At 38.7% G+C, this 17,730-nt stretch overlaps 1 protein-coding gene across 1 annotated transcript in view; it reads left to right on the top strand.

Moving 5' to 3' along the window:
• The window catches only part of LOC149153276 (malonyl-CoA decarboxylase family protein), a 440,473-nt gene that overhangs the window by 346,546 nt on the left and 76,197 nt on the right, over positions 1–17,730 (top strand). Inside the window, exon 12 of the mRNA XM_089439676.1 lies at positions 12,942–13,070. Within this exon, the coding sequence (XP_089295802.1) occupies positions 12,942–13,070 (129 nt within the window). The remainder of the gene's footprint in view (positions 1–12,941; positions 13,071–17,730) is intronic.

Genomic DNA, 17,730 nt, shown 5'->3' with positions numbered 1-17,730 from the left:
ACTTTGGCATCTGACTACTGAATATTGTGGGCCCCCATAGCAAGGTATTGATGCATGAGGTGGACTCCTCAAGGATCTTGCCCATCTGTAGCACTCTGCGACTACAACATCGAGTCACCCCACCCACTCTTGGAGGTTTATCAGTGAACATCGTGAAATCTTCCTCCAGTTTGGAGGACAACCTTGTCGATCTCTGAAGAAGCTTCCTGTTGGTCCTGCTTCTCCTCCTTGTCCTTCTTCCTAAGAGGACACTGGGTATTGTAGTGACCAAGCTCACCATACCCGAAGCATTTGACCTTTGACAACTCCTTCTTCTTCTTTCTCTACTCCCCCTTTCTTTGACTGGGACCCTTAGATACAAGGGCCACATTCTCCTTCATTTGCTTTTGTCCGCTGCTGTTGCCACTAATGGATCTCTTTAGAAGAGCTCACCTCAATTCCTCCTATTGCAAGTCAACTCACATCGTGTCCCACTCTAGTAACTTGTCTTTGCCCAATATTCTTTGGACAAAGACCTGCTAGTCTCGGAGACACTGTTGAGTGCCAATCTCACTATCTCTGTTGGTTGAGGCGCTGCCCCAACTACTGACAACTGGTCCTGTGTAATGACTCATTTCGATCTATAAGAAAATGAGTATTAGCATGCATACAATGTATGCATATGATAACTACATATGCACACATCGCATGCCTTGCACTAGTATACTTATTAAATAATTAGGAAAAATGTGTAAATGAATGAAAATGGACTAAATACCTAAATTATTGAGAAGAAAGATATTACCTAAAATCCGACACCCAAAATATACATATTAAATACTTCATACTTAAAAGATTGTTAAATAAAATTTACAATTCCAATCCTTCTAAAATAAATATTGATCATTATAGATTTTAAAGTTATAATAACGTACATGAATTATACAAAAACTGTTATTTAAATACAAATTGTTTTGAATATATTGATGCATATGTTATAATGTATGGACAAGTGTTTTCATTGCAGATAGCATTTTTACCAAATGACCACGTGATGACAAAAGCTTCAAGAATAATTGAAACTCAATGAGATTCCATGATAGGGTGTTGACCCTGGTCCCGCTAGGAGGGGTGGAGGTATTACCTATCGTTTATCCTCCAAAACCTAGAGTCATGGGAGGACTGTGCGAGTCATGCTCACCTAGACGTGTGATGATCACTGCCATATGCCTACTGGGCAATCAGGTCGATATAGTTGATGCTAACACCCTTAAGAGCCTATGAATGGTTAGATCAGTATAGCTGATGCCATGACATACTCCAGTAGAGGATGGATAGGAAGGGAGCGGAAGAGATTAGGAAGGATAAGATGATTCTAGAATAGCTTGGGAGCCCAGTTGGGGCAGGGAATGATTATTAAGTTTATAAAACTTTAAATGTTCAAACAAAAATTCAATCTTGAAATGCAATCCTTACATGATCACACTAATCACTAAAGCAATTACTGATATATTATATAAACCCTAACTTCAGGATGAAGTTTTCTGAAGGAAGGAAGTATGTAATGACCCATTTCGATCTATAAGCAAAAGAGTATTAGCGTACATACGATGTATGCATATGATAGCTACGTATGCACACATCGCATGCCTTGCACTAGTATACTTATTAAATAACTAGGAAAAATGTTTAAATGAATGAAAAGGGACTAAATACCCAAATTATTGAGAAGAAAGATATTACCTAAAATCTGACACTCAAAATATACATATTAAATACTTCGTACTAATAAGGTTGTTACATAAAATTTACAATTCCAATCCTTCTAAAATAAATATTGATCATTATAGATTTTAAAGTTATAATTTAATTATTGCTAATATATATAGGTACATAAATATATATTTATAAGTTAAAGTTTCTAGATTAAAATAATAAACATTTGATAGATAAATATATATAACTATTGATTATTTTATTACAATTAAATTTTATAAAAATAAAAATTATTAAAGTTTAAAACATGTCAACATATCAAGATATGTATTCTCAACTCCCTTTACACGTAAAGCCTATATCTACCAAATAAAATCTGATGAGGGCGATGGAAGAAGGTGGTGACCGCTTACGAAAGGTACTTATCCCAGGCACATAGAGGCAGGAAGAGAGGGATTTTTTGGGAAAGAAACACTGGAAGCAGAACGAAAGATCTGAATTAGAGTCGAAGACTCGATTCAAAGCTAGATATCTGAATCAAAATTTGAGAATTGAGCAATTATTCTTGAAGATTTTGGGCACGAGGGACCAAAATATTCCAATTGGGAAGTATTTTGGAGCTGAGTACCAAGGCTGTGCTCAGCTTGGCTGGGAGGATTGGTCATTTGGTAACCAGAGCGAAATTGGAGTGAGGATAACCTAGAATCTGGGATCGACATCAAACTCAGAAGAAAACAGGCATTTACAGTGAATTGATAAATTATGTTCTTAAATTTCATTGTATGCAATGTTCGAAGTAAATTTCTAAGTTTCTGAATTAAGAACCCTTACATCTCGAACCCCCTGAATCCTAGTGAGGAAGGGGTCTATGTCTTCCCTTTTATGCATCCGGATGAGCCTCAACGTTTCCTCAAGGTACATCTTCTACTGCTCGAAAGTACCCTAATCTAACGTGGTGAGAACATCCCACATCTGTTTGGCAATATCTTTGCCAACTAGATGCTAGACTATATGATCCCGGACTCCATATAGAATCAACCGTTTCACCTGCGCCATCTCCTTTCTGTACTCTTTTAGCTGATCTGCATCTTGAGAAACTTCCACCACTGCATCAATGTAGGCTTTCGGGTCATATTCATCTAGAAGGAAGGACATCCTTGCCTTCTAGATGATGTAGTTGGAAGCTCCATCTAACCTATCCTAATCACAAAGCCCATCTCAACGAATTGTCGAAAACTTCCTCTTTCCTTCTACTCAGCTACTGCTCTGGTATTCACACTCCCTTCTGCAGTGAGAAGATTTGCTCACAACGATTAAAAATATGCAAGGAAAAATTGAACTTCTTGAGACTAGAAGTTCCCTAAGGAAAATTTTGCCTATGTGTGTGCTCTTCTCTCTTCCACCCCAACGCTGGCTTTGCTCTAGCAAATTGCTGCAAAAACCACTGCGTTGAGCTAGAGATTTGCCCAAAGAAAACTCTGAGCTACTCCCTTTGCCTCTGGAATCACTCGATCTGGAAAGATCGAATTTCTTTTTCTACCCCTCACTCAGAAAAAATCGAAACTCCACAAGTAATTCTGCCTCCTGGCAGAATGACTATGCTGCCCTTGGGAATTTTGGGCTTTTGAGCTCTCCGGTTGATCAACTACGCTCTGATTTCATGTGAAAATTCCAAACTAGAACTTTATTGCAGCTATTGGTATTATTTCTCTTAATTGTTAATTAACTTGACAATTTATTTGCTACGACAAATATCGAAATAAATAGACTGCAACCTTCACAAATAAAATACTACAGAAAAATAATGCGTTGGAAACTAAGAAATGTTAGCACACACATATAAAAAAAATAACACAATTATTTTTGGACAAAAGTCCGTGGAAAAACCCAACTTAGGAAAACTAGTGCAACAACTGAGGGTTTTATTATTATGCATTAGTGAGAAATTCTGAGCACAACTGGATGCCGAAATCTGGCAATCATAGAGAGAAAAATACTGGCAAAAATCTAGTGAGGAATTTTTCTCACCTCATAGGCAATCCCCCGACACAACTTGCCTTCAAAAACTCTACCCTTTGACGCTTTGCGTCAGCCTTTGCGTAACTTGCTGGACATCTAGCCTTAGACTGGTCTTTGATGAAATCGTTCTTCCTTTTGCTGATTGGAAATATGCTTCTCCGACGCTCTGGTACTCCTTCTTGGCCTCTAGAACTGAAGACGTCTCTCCCTCTCAGCGAATTGATCTTGCCTCTAGGTTGTTGCGTTGCCCCAACGTCAGCCTCTCTGTGGCTCTTCTGCCTCTCTGCAAATGCACTCGCTGGATTTGGAATGCCTCCTCTAGCCTCACTGTGTCTGCCCCTCTCATTGCTTTGATCTCTAGCTCTCTCCGACAACTGACTGCTGCTATTCTGGGAATCGATCTGCCAAGAAATCAAACTGTTGAATTGTCTTCTCCATCACCACATCGACATCCTCTTATAATCCTCTGTTGGAGCACCAATGACCAAGATTAAAACTTAATCAATGTTTAGGATCATCTCTTGATCGATCCGTGTGAGTTTGTAGATGATTCCCACCTTGACTTAATTAACACTGATTAATTAACCATATTCCTTAATTTTAGACTTAGGAAATATTTAAAAACTAGTTAATAATCTAATTAAGTCATTTCTAGGCAAAATTTCCAGAAACAATTTCTGGGTTTTGGAGATCTCATGTATTCTAGCCTCTCCACCAAATTTCTTGGCTAGAACACGTTTGATGCTACAAAAGCTAACAATCTCAATTTGTAGTTTGATGAGAGTATTCTATGCCACATGGAACTTTTCAGATTGGAGCATCCAATGGCTAGTTATAGATTGGTGAAACTTGATCAACAGGTTAAAGAAAGTTTCCAAGTGGAAAAACCAGCAGATTATTTGGTAGAATTAGACATGTATTATGTCAAAAGTATTCTACTCAATGAGAGAAACAAAACCCATGTTTCAGATTTTGTAAATCCTCGAGGATGTTAGAGATCATCCACTTTGGCATGATGATGTGGTAGGACATGTGTTAAAATTGGCAACTAGGGCCAAATTCCATGTGGGTCATCTTATTAATGGCAGCTGGTATTTTTCTTGGATCCCTCTCATATAGAAGTGTAGGATTGATCTAAAGATCATCCGATTCCAATAAGTATTCATGGAGATATGAATTTATTTGTGTTATGGGATAATTCGTCAAGGTCGGCCAACAACCAAATAAACTCCATTTGTGCTCAACGTTTTAGTATAAATAGAGGAGGACTACAAATCATTTAGATATAATCTTCTTGGTGATCTCTTCCTCTCCACTTGTCTTTGGGTTTTGGTGGGAGGAGAGACCTAAAGAGGATACGTTGCCTTAGAGGATGCCCTATCCTATACGCTGTCATGAAGGTGCCTTCTACGCAGCCCTAAAGGAGGAATCTTGGAGCTGCCCTAGCCGCAGCAAGGAAGATAGGCCAGCAAGGGTTTGAAGGACGTTGGAAGTCAGCTCCAAGTGCTACTAGGAGAAGCCTTCTATAGGCTGTCTAAGGAAAACCTATACGCTGTCTAGAGAAGGTCTCCACAAGCCCTAGTCGCAGTCCAACAAGTGCCACAAGCTATGCCCTAGACGTAGTCAAGGAGGAGGCCAAATACAAGCCCTAATCGCAAACAGAAAGAGTCAAGGAACAACGTGGAAGAGGGCTGCTACAGGAGGCTGAGTTTGGAAGTCTTAAGGCTGAAACTAGGGCCGAAAGGATAGGCTGCTAGGCTGAGTAGAAGATGAGTAAAACGCTGGCTGTTTGGGCACATTTGGAGGAGGCCGTATGCTACAGCAAGGTTGTGTGGTAGGCCGCAAGCCATACCACCACAACAAAGAAATAGCATGGGCTGTTTTGTTGTCATATGCCCTAAGGCAGCAACCTAGTAAGGGAGGAATTCACCTTCAGCAAGCCGCTGTCTTCCAAGGTTTGTTTGGGGCAGCTTGGAGAAGATCAAGGCCACAGGTATGTGCCCCAAACCAATCGTCACTAACAGTCAACAACAAACTAGATTGGACAAGCATGGATGCTGCTACCTATGTATGAGGGATGTTAGATCTGTCTTGATGATGAAGGTTGTCCCATATTCCATCCTACATAGAAAACAGAGATTCTTAACTATGAACCAATACAGTCCATGATAAGATGTGACAGCAAGGTGACCCATGAAGTATACATTGATAGTGCAGCAAGATGCATGGGAAGCATGATAGCAGCAATGGTACTTGGTGTAGCAAGTACATGGTGCTGCAAACACATTGGGACAGCAGCATGGCACAACAATGCTACAATGGGACAACAGCAAGCACGGTGCTGCAAACACAATGGGACAGCATGGCAAGCATGGTGCAGTAAGCACATTGGGACAACTGTATGTTAAGCAAGGTACAATAGGCACATGGTGGCAAGCATGGTGCAGCAAGCACATTGGGACAGCAAAGGTACATGATGCAGTATAGTGATGGGTACAGTCATGATTGGTAAATACTAAAGCATGATGAGAGGCAAAATAGTAATGATGGGTGCAGCATGGTGCAACACATGGACAAGATGCGGCACAATGATAGGTGAAGGAGTCACCTTGGAGAATCAGTTGAAGCATCATGTCTTCAACTGATCTCATGTAGAGATGAACTATTCTCTTATCTAGAAAGTCAAACTGTTGACTTTTGTTGTAAATGTACTATCTCTCTCTCTCTATGCTAAACTATTGAAGAACATAGAAGAAGAATTGATCAAGGGTTTCCCCACATTGGGGTTTGTCCTTGGCTAGCACCACAACTTGTGTCCTCTTGTCTTGGCTTGTCTTCTAGGATTTATGTTTATGTTCTATCTGCAGTTTACTTTAACGCTGATGTGATTGCTAATCTAGAAGAAATATTGAGCTAACTGTGAAAATTGAAATAAATTGCTCTAAGCATAGAACATACCTAAATTTAACAACATGTTTCCAGGAGGTTTAACAGGAGCAAATATTGACAAAATTAAAGATGTAATATGTTAAAATTGGTGTACAGAACGAGAGGAATAAAACCCATAGTTCAAATTTTGCAAATTTCCAAGGGCATTAGAGCTCTAATGCACGGCATGATGACATTGTAGGCAGTTGATGATGTGGCAATGCTAGGCAATATATAAAGATTCCAAGAGATACCCAGTTCAAATTCAGGTTGGTTTCATCATACCTAGGTGCTGAAATTGTTAGGAAGTCAAGGGCATTTGAGATCCAACTTCGATGTGTTAATTTGGCAACTCAAGGACAAATTCCCTCCATTTGGAAGCCCTCTTCATCTAGAGAAGCCCCTTCTAGCCGTTGGAAGAATTTAATTTGGTCAAGGAAAAATATTATTTTTAAGATGAAACCCACATGTGCACAAAAGTACAAGTCGGCTTGGGCAAGCTAATTCGACCCCATCAATAGACCTCATGTCACATCACTTTGGAGCATCATCAACACATCAAATTTTCTCTTGGTTGGTTCGACTATTTCTGAAATTGTAGGTTCTTTTCACATGTGCGAAGGAGAGAGAGAGTCATTTCTGTTGGCTGAAATTCTTCTTCTATTTTGGGACTCTGACCAACATTGTCCAGCCTTTGATTTGGTTTGACTTTGGTTCATTTGACTTCGAAATTTCTGTTTTGGAAGGCCGAATTGTTTGGGAGAGAGATCAAACTTTTTTGGGTTGTTTGACCATTCTTGACTGTAGACTTTCATTAAAGTTGACCGCAGTTCTATGGAGGTTTGACCACAGGTTTTATCTCTCCTTTGACTGAGCATTTGTTGACTATTTTGACTAGATTTTGACCAACAAAGAAGGCCGCATCTTTTAACTATTGATCGAGTTAATTTGGAGGACTCTTGACCATTGACCATTCATTGGTTAGGCCTGCTACTACTATTGTTGACTTTGACCAAAACTGCAAATTTGAATTGTTCACTAGATTTGACCTTTGGGCTCATCTTTGATTGGATATTGGTTGGTTATATTGAATAGTCAAAGGTTTGACTTTGTCTCATTATTGATGAATTGGAACATTATATCTCTCTGCTAAACATTTGATGACAATGTAATAGAAGAAGAATTTTAAAAGAGCTTTCCCCCTTGTGGGGTTTTTCCCTGGTCTTTGACCAAATATTGTGTCTCTATTGTTCTTGGCTATCTTCTATTGTGCATTGGTTTACTGTTCTATCTACAATTGCTTATTGTTGCTGGAAGATTGAATTAAATTGGATAAATTGATTTCTAATTGAAGAAGAATTGGAATAAGTGATCGTGTTAAGCATAGTACTCTGGAAAATTAACATGGTATCAGAGTTGAGGTGAAGACAAGCCCAAGGATACTCCTGAGTGTAGTTGAATGACTATGCTATGGATACTCCCCGAAACTCCTAAAAATGCTTGTGGAATTGCCTTCCTAGGGTGACACTCGAAGTCCCCCAAAGGTAAAGTTGAATCTTCCGCTTGAGAGATTCATGGTTGAACAACCAGTTGACTCGACTAAGCAACTCGAGAAAACAATCAAGTAAATTCGATATACAAGGTTGAATGAATGAACCAAATGAGAGCCTCCTCCTCCTTATGACTTCGTGGGCCTTCCTTGCCTCATGTGGGCCCCTCCAATCAGCTATTCGAATTCCCTCCAAGCCATTCGAATGGCCTAGTTCGAATTCCCACGTGGGTGACCCCCACCTTCCACTAGCAATCTAATTAAGCCAAAATTTCTCCTAAGTCCCTAAGTCAAAACTGTTGGGTCCTTTTCCTTAGCCAAAAATGTGCAAAAAGGTGTAGAGATAAACCTGTTACAAATGTTTTTGGGAAGGGACATGACATGATATCATTAGTGTGTGTATTTCTTACTTCATCAAATAGTTACCAAAATACAAGAGACAAGAACACAAGATGTTGGCTTTCTTCCAAGGTCAAAACCTCTCCCTCTTGGAGAGGAAAACCAGCACAAAATTCTTCTTATAGAGATTCCAATTGACGAATACCAAGACCATAACCCTTGACCTATCATGCCACTCCAAGACCAAGACAACAATCCTCTTCTTTGTTACTGCTGAGATCATCATCACTGCTGCTTGATCATTGATCCATCTTTACTTAGATCATTGTTGCACACTGAGATCATCTCTACCACCATTATTGTTACATCATTATTGCACCTTGCTGCACTTACCATGGACATCTTCATTACTGTTGTTTCCTCACTGAGATCTTCTCCACAATAAAGATATCTGAGATGTATAGTAGAGCTGCACTTAGATTCACCAAGACAATGATCTTCTTTATTAAGGTCTTCACTGTAGTTATTCAAAAATCATTATTACATCTATTATGACTACTTCTGGACCGAGTCAGAGTGTCACTTCAGGATCTTTCTCTTCACACATATGCCGAGATAGTGAGGTTGCTTCACTATGTTAGTAGGCCGAGACTGTGACCATTATTGAGACCTTCATTACTACTTTTACTGAGACAATGACTGCTATCCTTGTACCGAGATTATGATTGCCAGTATGCTGAGATTTCCATTATCGAGGAGTATTAGACTGCAATTTTCCTCACTGTAATTGCCTACGAAATTGCAGAGGCATCCGAGAACTTTCCTGCACCTATCCAAAGTCTATACTTATCCAAGATGACAGTGATGTCTGTGTTTTGTACTCTTCTTGTTCGAGATTTCAGAGAGGTGTACTCACTGTGCCATTCGAGATTTTGCACCTCTTGTACCCATCTGAAATTCAGAGTGTCCTACACCCATACGAAATTACAGTCCTGCATTTCATACGAAATTTCAGAGATGTCCGAAATTTTGTTGTGTAGTTTTGCGGATACCCTAGTTGGGTATTTATAGTAGTTCGTCCTCCATAATTAGCCGACGTGTCTAGGTGAATCGTTGTGTCTTTTGTATGAGCCGACATTACATTAATATACATATTTTGAGGCCGACATGATGTGCTCTTCATTGTTTTGCTTGCAGTCTTCTTCTTTGAAGGATGGTGCTTGTCTTGAAGGGCTACTTGACACTAGGTTGACCCATGTACATTACATAAATGCTCAAGAAGAGCTCTTGAACATAATTTTGACTTTTTGACTTTCCTAGATCTATGGAATGAGCAAGAAACTCATTCATATAATTTATAAAAATAATATTTCTTTTTCTTGACAAGTACAAAGATCAAAATTATATTGACAAATACCGAACCTAGTTACACTTTTCTTCAACACTTTTGACTTTAAAATGGTGAAGAGAGGCTTCCAACAAGTGTAATATTCTTGCAAACACAAGGATTAGCTGCAAAAAATAAATTGAATGATAAATTATGCAAAGGGCTAAGGTTTAGTGGCCCTTTAGGGCTGCAGCTAGGCTTAGAAGGCCTAGAATCCCTTACGACTAGGTCCAAAAGTGGCCTTGAGGCTAGCGGCTAGGCCTTCAAGCGCTGGAATGAAGAATCAAATAAATGTTTGTGCTTGAAACCCTTACTTGATGGATAATAAGCCTGAAAAACCAAGATTAGCTCACAAAATGACAAAAATATGATTTCAAACCACTACAAACCCTTGCCAAAATTCACTGTAGGCCTCCAAAACAAAGTGTTAGCCTTGAAATCACTTGCAAAAATTGAAATTGAGGCTTTCTAGGGATGCGTCCTAGACTTAAAGGCCTAATTAGGGCTGCGACCCTCTTAGAGAAGCTAAAAATGATAGCCGCTAGGGCTTTTAGCTCTCAAAACGTTGCCGGTGGGCTAAAATTGGCCTCTACCCCTTGCGGCTAGGCCAAATTAGCCTTTAAACCCTGAAAATGCCTAGATAATGCCATCAAACCTGAGAATCCACCTGCAAAACAACTTCATAAAATAATTTTTGAAGAAAAACGCTAGTTGCAGTAGTAGAAAAGCCCTCTAGGGCTAGCGACTTCCTCTTCCAGGCCTAATGTCCAAATTTGGGCACTTGGGTCTTGTAGATCTTGGTCTCCAGACCCTAGATCCACCCTCACAAGCCCAACAGACCTCCCAGAAAGGTTGGACGACTCCTAAGATTGATGTTGGCCCTGAAAACCCAACAATTTAGGTTGAATAATGGTTGGCTACTTTTTCTTTAGATTTTCCTTTGATATTTTGAAATCAAGTGCCTGCAAGATGAATAAATAGAGCACAAGACACAATATCTAGAAAATTCTCAAACAAAAACCCAAAATTATTATTTACAAGTGATAAAAATAATTTACAAGGGTTAGAAATAATTTACAAATTATTTACAATAATCTACAAAAGAAAATTAGCTCTATTTAGCAAATAAAACATTATTAGCCCAAGTAGATTTTTAAAGAAATTAATTTTATGGAGAATAATTTTAATTTACTGGCCAAACCCTCTTGTCAAAAATAAATCGTTAGATTAAAGCTTAAGGCCAAACAAGATCGATTTCCTCCCTCAGTCTGTGTACTTGGGATTTCCCAAGGGCTAGAGTACTTGTAGATCTCTATTCAACTCAAAAGATTGATTGTTAGTTCAAAGGGACTTAGATCTATACTTAGAACCCTCAAGATCTAGAGATACCTGCTAGATCAAGTGAGCAGTAAGTATGTATCCAAGATCCAACACCTAAGGCAAGATACCTGTGCCAATAGATGCTCCTACTACCAGCTATTGAAATAACAATACTCAATAATATTTCAAATTTAGAGCATGAAGCACAAAAAGTACTAGCACATACCACAGATCAGCGAGACAAAAACACCTTGAATTGAACCCCAAAGTCTTTATTAATGCAAATTCGAGTAGAGCTTAGCTCAATTAAAAGATTTTCAACACAGTTGAAGTTACAATGAGGAGCCTGAAAGATTCCTTATATAAGAAATGAGAGGGATCAACCCCTCCAAGTGGAAAATAACATCTAGTTGCTCGATCCATAGCTTGATCCTCGTCTAAAAAATTTGAACTCTTGATTAGCTAGCACAAATCTCCAAAATAATTCGACCTTCCTTGTTCACTATGCTAGAGGGGTCAAACTTTGACTTTTGGACCATGGAGGACCTCCAAAAAATAGAATTATCATTACTTGTGCAAAATAATTCTTTGTTTGGCCCAAAATATTCGAACTACTAGGAAAGTTGACTCAAATAATTTTTGATGAATTTTCCACTTGGAGGGTAATTAATTTTCCCTTCATTTTATTTTTTGGATAATTTTCTGGCTAATTTAATTTTTATTTTTTCTAGAAATTAAAATAAAAAGGCTCAAGAGGGGATTAGTTATTTTTTCCACCCTCCTAAGTGCATCTAAAAATATTTTGGTAATGATGTTCTAATTATAAGGAACCATTCACCGAAAAAAATTCCTAGGTAACACTTTTACATCAAAATATTACAATATCAACCCTTAGAAGGGGAAATACACATAGACACAGATGCTTGAGACTCAAACAAATTCTGCGACAAGACACATGATCTAGTATGAAAAATACATAGACTCGATTAACTTTAGGACTCAACTAAGACTTTGTCAGTGAGTTTCACCCTAGCTTTGGGGTATATCTAGGAGAAAAACTTGGCCAATTATCCGTGTTTACAAACACACATAATTTGGAGAAATTAAAAAGCTCCCTAGAATGAAACCCTTTGAGAAGAATCATAGGCTTATCTAGGTGTTATTACATGGCTTAATAGTCATACTAGAATCATTTACAATAATTTTGCAGAATTTGGGATTACAATGATGAAATTGACTCAAAAAAAATTGTGTGCTGCTATATGCTATGCTTCTCGGACTGTTGACATGTACATGGTCAACAGTCTGAAAGAGAAAATATCCTTTCAGAACAACGATTGTGATAATGTGCCGAGACTTTAAAATTCTATCAATGTTTTTAATTGCTTTTGAACTTCATTATGCACCATCTTCCACAGCTATTATCAAAATTTGTTCCTTGGTCCTGTTAAAAGTGCATTTTTGTTGACAAGATTGTATTCTTTCATTCCTAATCTTATAGTTTGATTGTAATTAATTAAGAGCCTATAAGCTCGTAGTGTCATAAGTTCTATGACAGTGAGCTTGCACTTGGGCCAAATTTGCATCTTTATATTCTTTTCCCCCATCCAATGTTTTTGGGTTGTGCTCCTGTCATACAATAATTCTTTCAATAATTTTGAAAATATTCTATGCTTTATTTATGTTTGGATTTTGGACATGCAGGGAAACTGATAAGAGTATTGGTCCCATGGAAGTATTGTTGAAGCTACTAAGCTCAGCCAGACATGAATGGGCCAAGTCTAAGACACTGTCAGAAATGGTGCAACCTATTCTAATGCGATTATGTGCAAGGTAACAGGGATAGCATTTAAGTACAAGTTATGTACCATGTGGATTTATAGCAGACAAGCATTAACCAAAATTGATTCATTGTAACTGCTGCTAGATCTACAACATTTATTTACATGTTAACAGAGACACTGTTTAAAGTGCAATGCATTCCCTACTCAGAAAAGATTAATGGATCTTTGATTCTTCAAAATTAATAGAAATGGAAGAAACGAAGTGGGTTTTTCATTATCAATCAACTACTATTGGTTGTTCCCAGTGCAGTTGTTTGTGGCCAAAAACTAGTGATTTATTCCACAAGATAAAGAGTGGTATAAATTACAGAACCTTACTCCCCCTCTTTATCCAAGCAAGGGAACCAAGCATCTTTGATTGAAAAAATGTGGTAAAGTACACTAGCATGATATGAATCATGAGAATTGTGGGATCATGAATATTGCAATATATACATTAGAAAATAAAGAAATTAACGAGAAATTTGATGTCATATAACAATAAATTTCCCTCTAGCAGAAAACTGATAAATAGTATAAAGTCTCCACCAAGGTTTCTTTCTTATTCAAGTGTATTGCCTCCGTACTGCAAGAAAATATTTGATGCTTTATCCAAGATATTGTAATCCCCTTGAGATTTTACTGATCCCAAGTGAAATGGCTTCTAGGTTGTATTTTCCAGTTTTGTGAAAATACATTCTGTAACTGGAAATTTGATCAATTACAAACCTAAATTGGTCAAATGAAGATTTAAATTTTGGGCTTTTGCTCCCTAGGCCTCAATTGTCCAGTTTGCCATGATTTTTCTCCAATTTCTCACCAGGAATCTTCTGAAATACTTTATAGGCATCTACTGAAATTCTACCTCTACAATTTCCTCTGTTTCAACATGTTGGCTTAGCCTTTAGCACTATGGCTAGTTTTGATACCACTTTGTAATGTACCTAGCCACCCCAAGCTGGGTCACACTACATCAAATTGACTCTGATACCATAATAATAAATATGCCCTGCATATGCACAAAGATACAGGCCTACCAAGATATACTACCATGCACAATTGAAACATAATTAATAGAGGCATGTAATGCAACATCTGCATTAAAATATCAGCAACAATTTACATGACATTACACGTAATTAATCACATTAAGGCATACAAAAGAGCAGAACACTTATCTCTAAGAAAACCATAACTAGTTGCTACCATAGTATGTTGTTCTTAGCATTAGGCACTGTTATTCTAGTTCTCTCAATAGAAAGCCATCCTTGAACTGGGGCTATGACACCACAAGGGCTAACAAGAGCACTCTAAGTCCCAGGCTAATACCCTTGGGCACACAGTTTAGTCACTCAAACCAGTGTTGAAAATATCGGTATCGGCAAAATATCGGCGAGGGTCCAGAAAATATCTTATCGGCAATATCGGCGAAAATATCGGCAAAATATCGGCAAATATCGGCAAGCATAAAAAATAAATTTTTCAAATTTTTAAATATAGCCGATATTTTGCCGATATTTGCCGATATTTTGAAAATATCGCGATATTTTCAAAACAGAAAATATCGCGATATTTTCTCGGCGATATATCGTTTTGCCGAAAATATCGCGATATTTCCGAATATCGCCGATATTATCAACAGTGACTCAAACAACCATCTGAATCACCGGCTCTCTCTTTTTCCTTTATTCTACACAATCCAATGGGGGATCTCCCTTCTCTGCAACTGCACTCCCTCAGGTTAACTCCCTTTTCCAGGGATTCATTGCAAGCTAGCTAGGAAAATCTATATGCTGGGACACCAAGGATGCTTCTATGGTATTTATACATCAATTCTCCATGTAATTCAGCTCTTTGTAATTCCCTCCGTACCAAGCTTGGAAAACCGTTCCAATTGGAATGATGGAATGAATGAATGACCTCAACTCACAAAACCCAACTTTTTGTATGCATGCTTCCTGCTTGACACTTGTCATCCTAGGAAGTCTTTACCAACTACTTTTGCACAATTTTCCAAGACTAATCTTTCCAAAGTTTAAGGTAATTCGTTGATTTTGCATAGGTCTTCCAAACTGATAATTACTTCTAATGGTTTAATCTTTCTCATATTTCCATTCATCATTAAGCAATTACACAAAAGACATCAACAATAACATATGTTACAGTAGAAGTTTAGAATCAGAAAGAGACAGCCAAACAAGAAACACAAACATTTTACCTTGGGAAAACCCACATGGGGGGAAATCCAACAACCTTTTCCTTAGAAAACTTGTTCAATTCAACAAGAGATACAATCTGATCCTGATAGTCAAAATAAAGTCAAACTTACTGCTAACAAAACTTGGTCAATATGCCCAGAGATAGGTCTGCCCAGAATTCGGCCCTCTGCTTAAGAAGTCTGCCCAGAATTCGACCTTCCATAGATGGTCTGTCCATAGCCTTTCGCTCTGCCAAGAAGATGATCTTCCCATAACTTAACTCGTTGTCTTTCTTCTCCTTCGCTCTAACTGAAGAGATCCTAATTTTCCTAAACAAGAGATGATGTGAATGTAATATCCCTGATTTTGTGAGCTTGGAAATTTTGCCGAATTTTGGTATATTAATTAAAAGGGGCAAATGTTATTTTGCAGAAAGGTGACAAGTATTATTTTATTGGATATTGGTGACAAATTATTAATTTATTAAAATGAAGGAAAAAGTCACTTAGTGGAAAATGGCCACCACCAATAAAATAAGAATTAAAAGGGGATTCTAGATGCATGGGGATAAATTATAAAAGGAGGAGGGACTCATTTGTTGATCATGTTTTTGATTATTACAGTTCATGTTACATCTTCTCTTGGAGTTGTTTAACACAAGAAGAGAAGTGATGATTAGCACAGTAGTTCCAAGTAGAATTCCACCCTCATTTTGGAGAACTCCGAGTGTCTCCCTTGTGAGACAAATTTGGGGAGCTCAATTCAAAGTTTCCATTGGGCATATTTGTAGGTTATTACAGATAGTGTGTGTTTCTTCTAGGGCCCAGAAGTGGTTTGAATTACTTGTGGGGAGATCAGCCATGAAGGAGTAGAAGATTGAAGTATTTGCAGGTGTTTTCCATTATTTTATCTGGAGCTTTGTGGTGATTAGTAGGGCTTGTTACCAACTACCTATGGGTAGTATGCATAGAAGAAATTTTTTCTCGTAGATGGTCCTCAACCAGTAGCCAACAACCCCTTGTAGCGACTAGATAGCTTGATGTGCCATTATCTCCACTACTTGAGCTAGCCATGTGGTCCCTTGCCCATCTGTTATGATCATATGTTTGAAGGTGGGACTCTTGACCCCAAAGGTATGGCTTTTCATTGGTATAGTTGAGTAATTTTCCTTACTTATCATGGACTCTTTGGGGTATGGATTGGTGGGGGGATTCGGCGTAAAGAATGGGCTAGGTTTGTACTCTTGTCTCCTCCGCTTGATTTGGTGGTTACCCTTGTGTCCTAGTCCCATGGGATCTCCTGTACTGGCCATTAACTTTAGGGATGACACTACATGGGAAATCTTGATTTTGGTTGCGTGGTCCTACTTCCTGACACCATATAGATCACTCCTCCTGCTCATTCTTATCCCATTCATCATTTTTCCTTTTCGGGTCCACATAGGGTTAGCTTCCCTCTCCCCTTGTCCACATCTTGGGTCGGGCTTGGAACAATGCCTCGGAGGTTGATGTAGCTTAAAAGAAAAGAAAATGCATAATTTGGCCACTCAACAGGAAATGTACCACAAAATGCAAAAGATGGTCGGGACATACAAATTTAGCACATGGGCAAAAGCCAAGCATGGGCTCTACCCCTTAGTTATGGACATCACCCTAGTTTCTATGGGCCCTAGATGAGCACCCTCCACATTATGGAACCCATGATTGTCCCAACCCCTAGTGGGAAATGAAATGCCCCACCTTAAAAGTGGGTACCTACTGCTATATCCTACACATCGTGCTCTTGCCCCTTGGAGCCCCATGTAGTTATGAAGAAAAATAAATCAAAGGCAAAAGGCATATGAAGAAGGGTGGAAAAACAAAGGCCGGGGTAACTCATGAACCATGATTTTCTCCCTCCTACACTCATATACCTAGGTGTGGGCTTCCGTTATTATAGCTACCCTTGTACCATGGCATGTGGCTTGTGGCATTCCCTAACCCCTACTCTGTTCCATCACTATGTCATTTGCCACCTACCACCTAATGGATGTACCATGGACATGTCACCCACTTTAAAGATTGAAACCACCTAATAGGATCCTTGATTAACCGCCTTATTGAGCTTGGAGACACTTGTACATGCCAAAAGCTCACTATGGAAGGGCATGCTACCATGAAGTGCCCTATTGATTCCATGACTTGTAGGATATTTTACTTGATTATTCTAATGATTTGTTCTATTGGAAGGCAAGGGGACACATTGGATCTTATGCAAGATTGTAGGTGGGTCTCCATTCGGGGTTTGGTCTCCCTATATGGGGTCCTAGCCCTCCAGAGGGCCACATTGGCACTTGTAGGGTGACTGTTGAGAGCTATGGGCCTCCGCCATAACAAATATTACTTAATGGATCCCCCAACACTGCTCATTGATTGATCGTGTTCCACCTTTTGGATGAAGATGATGCACCTGGTTCACCATGCCCAGCCAGCT

Source organism: Pinus tabuliformis, chromosome 9 (assembly GCF_031772625.1).
Source record: "Pinus tabuliformis cultivar Carrire ecotype Pingquan chromosome 9, CPIR1, whole genome shotgun sequence".
Lineage (NCBI taxonomy): Eukaryota > Viridiplantae > Streptophyta > Pinopsida > Pinales > Pinaceae > Pinus > Pinus tabuliformis.
The sequence above is the reverse complement of the archived record's forward strand: the minus strand, read 5'-3'. Positions and strand labels throughout refer to the sequence as shown.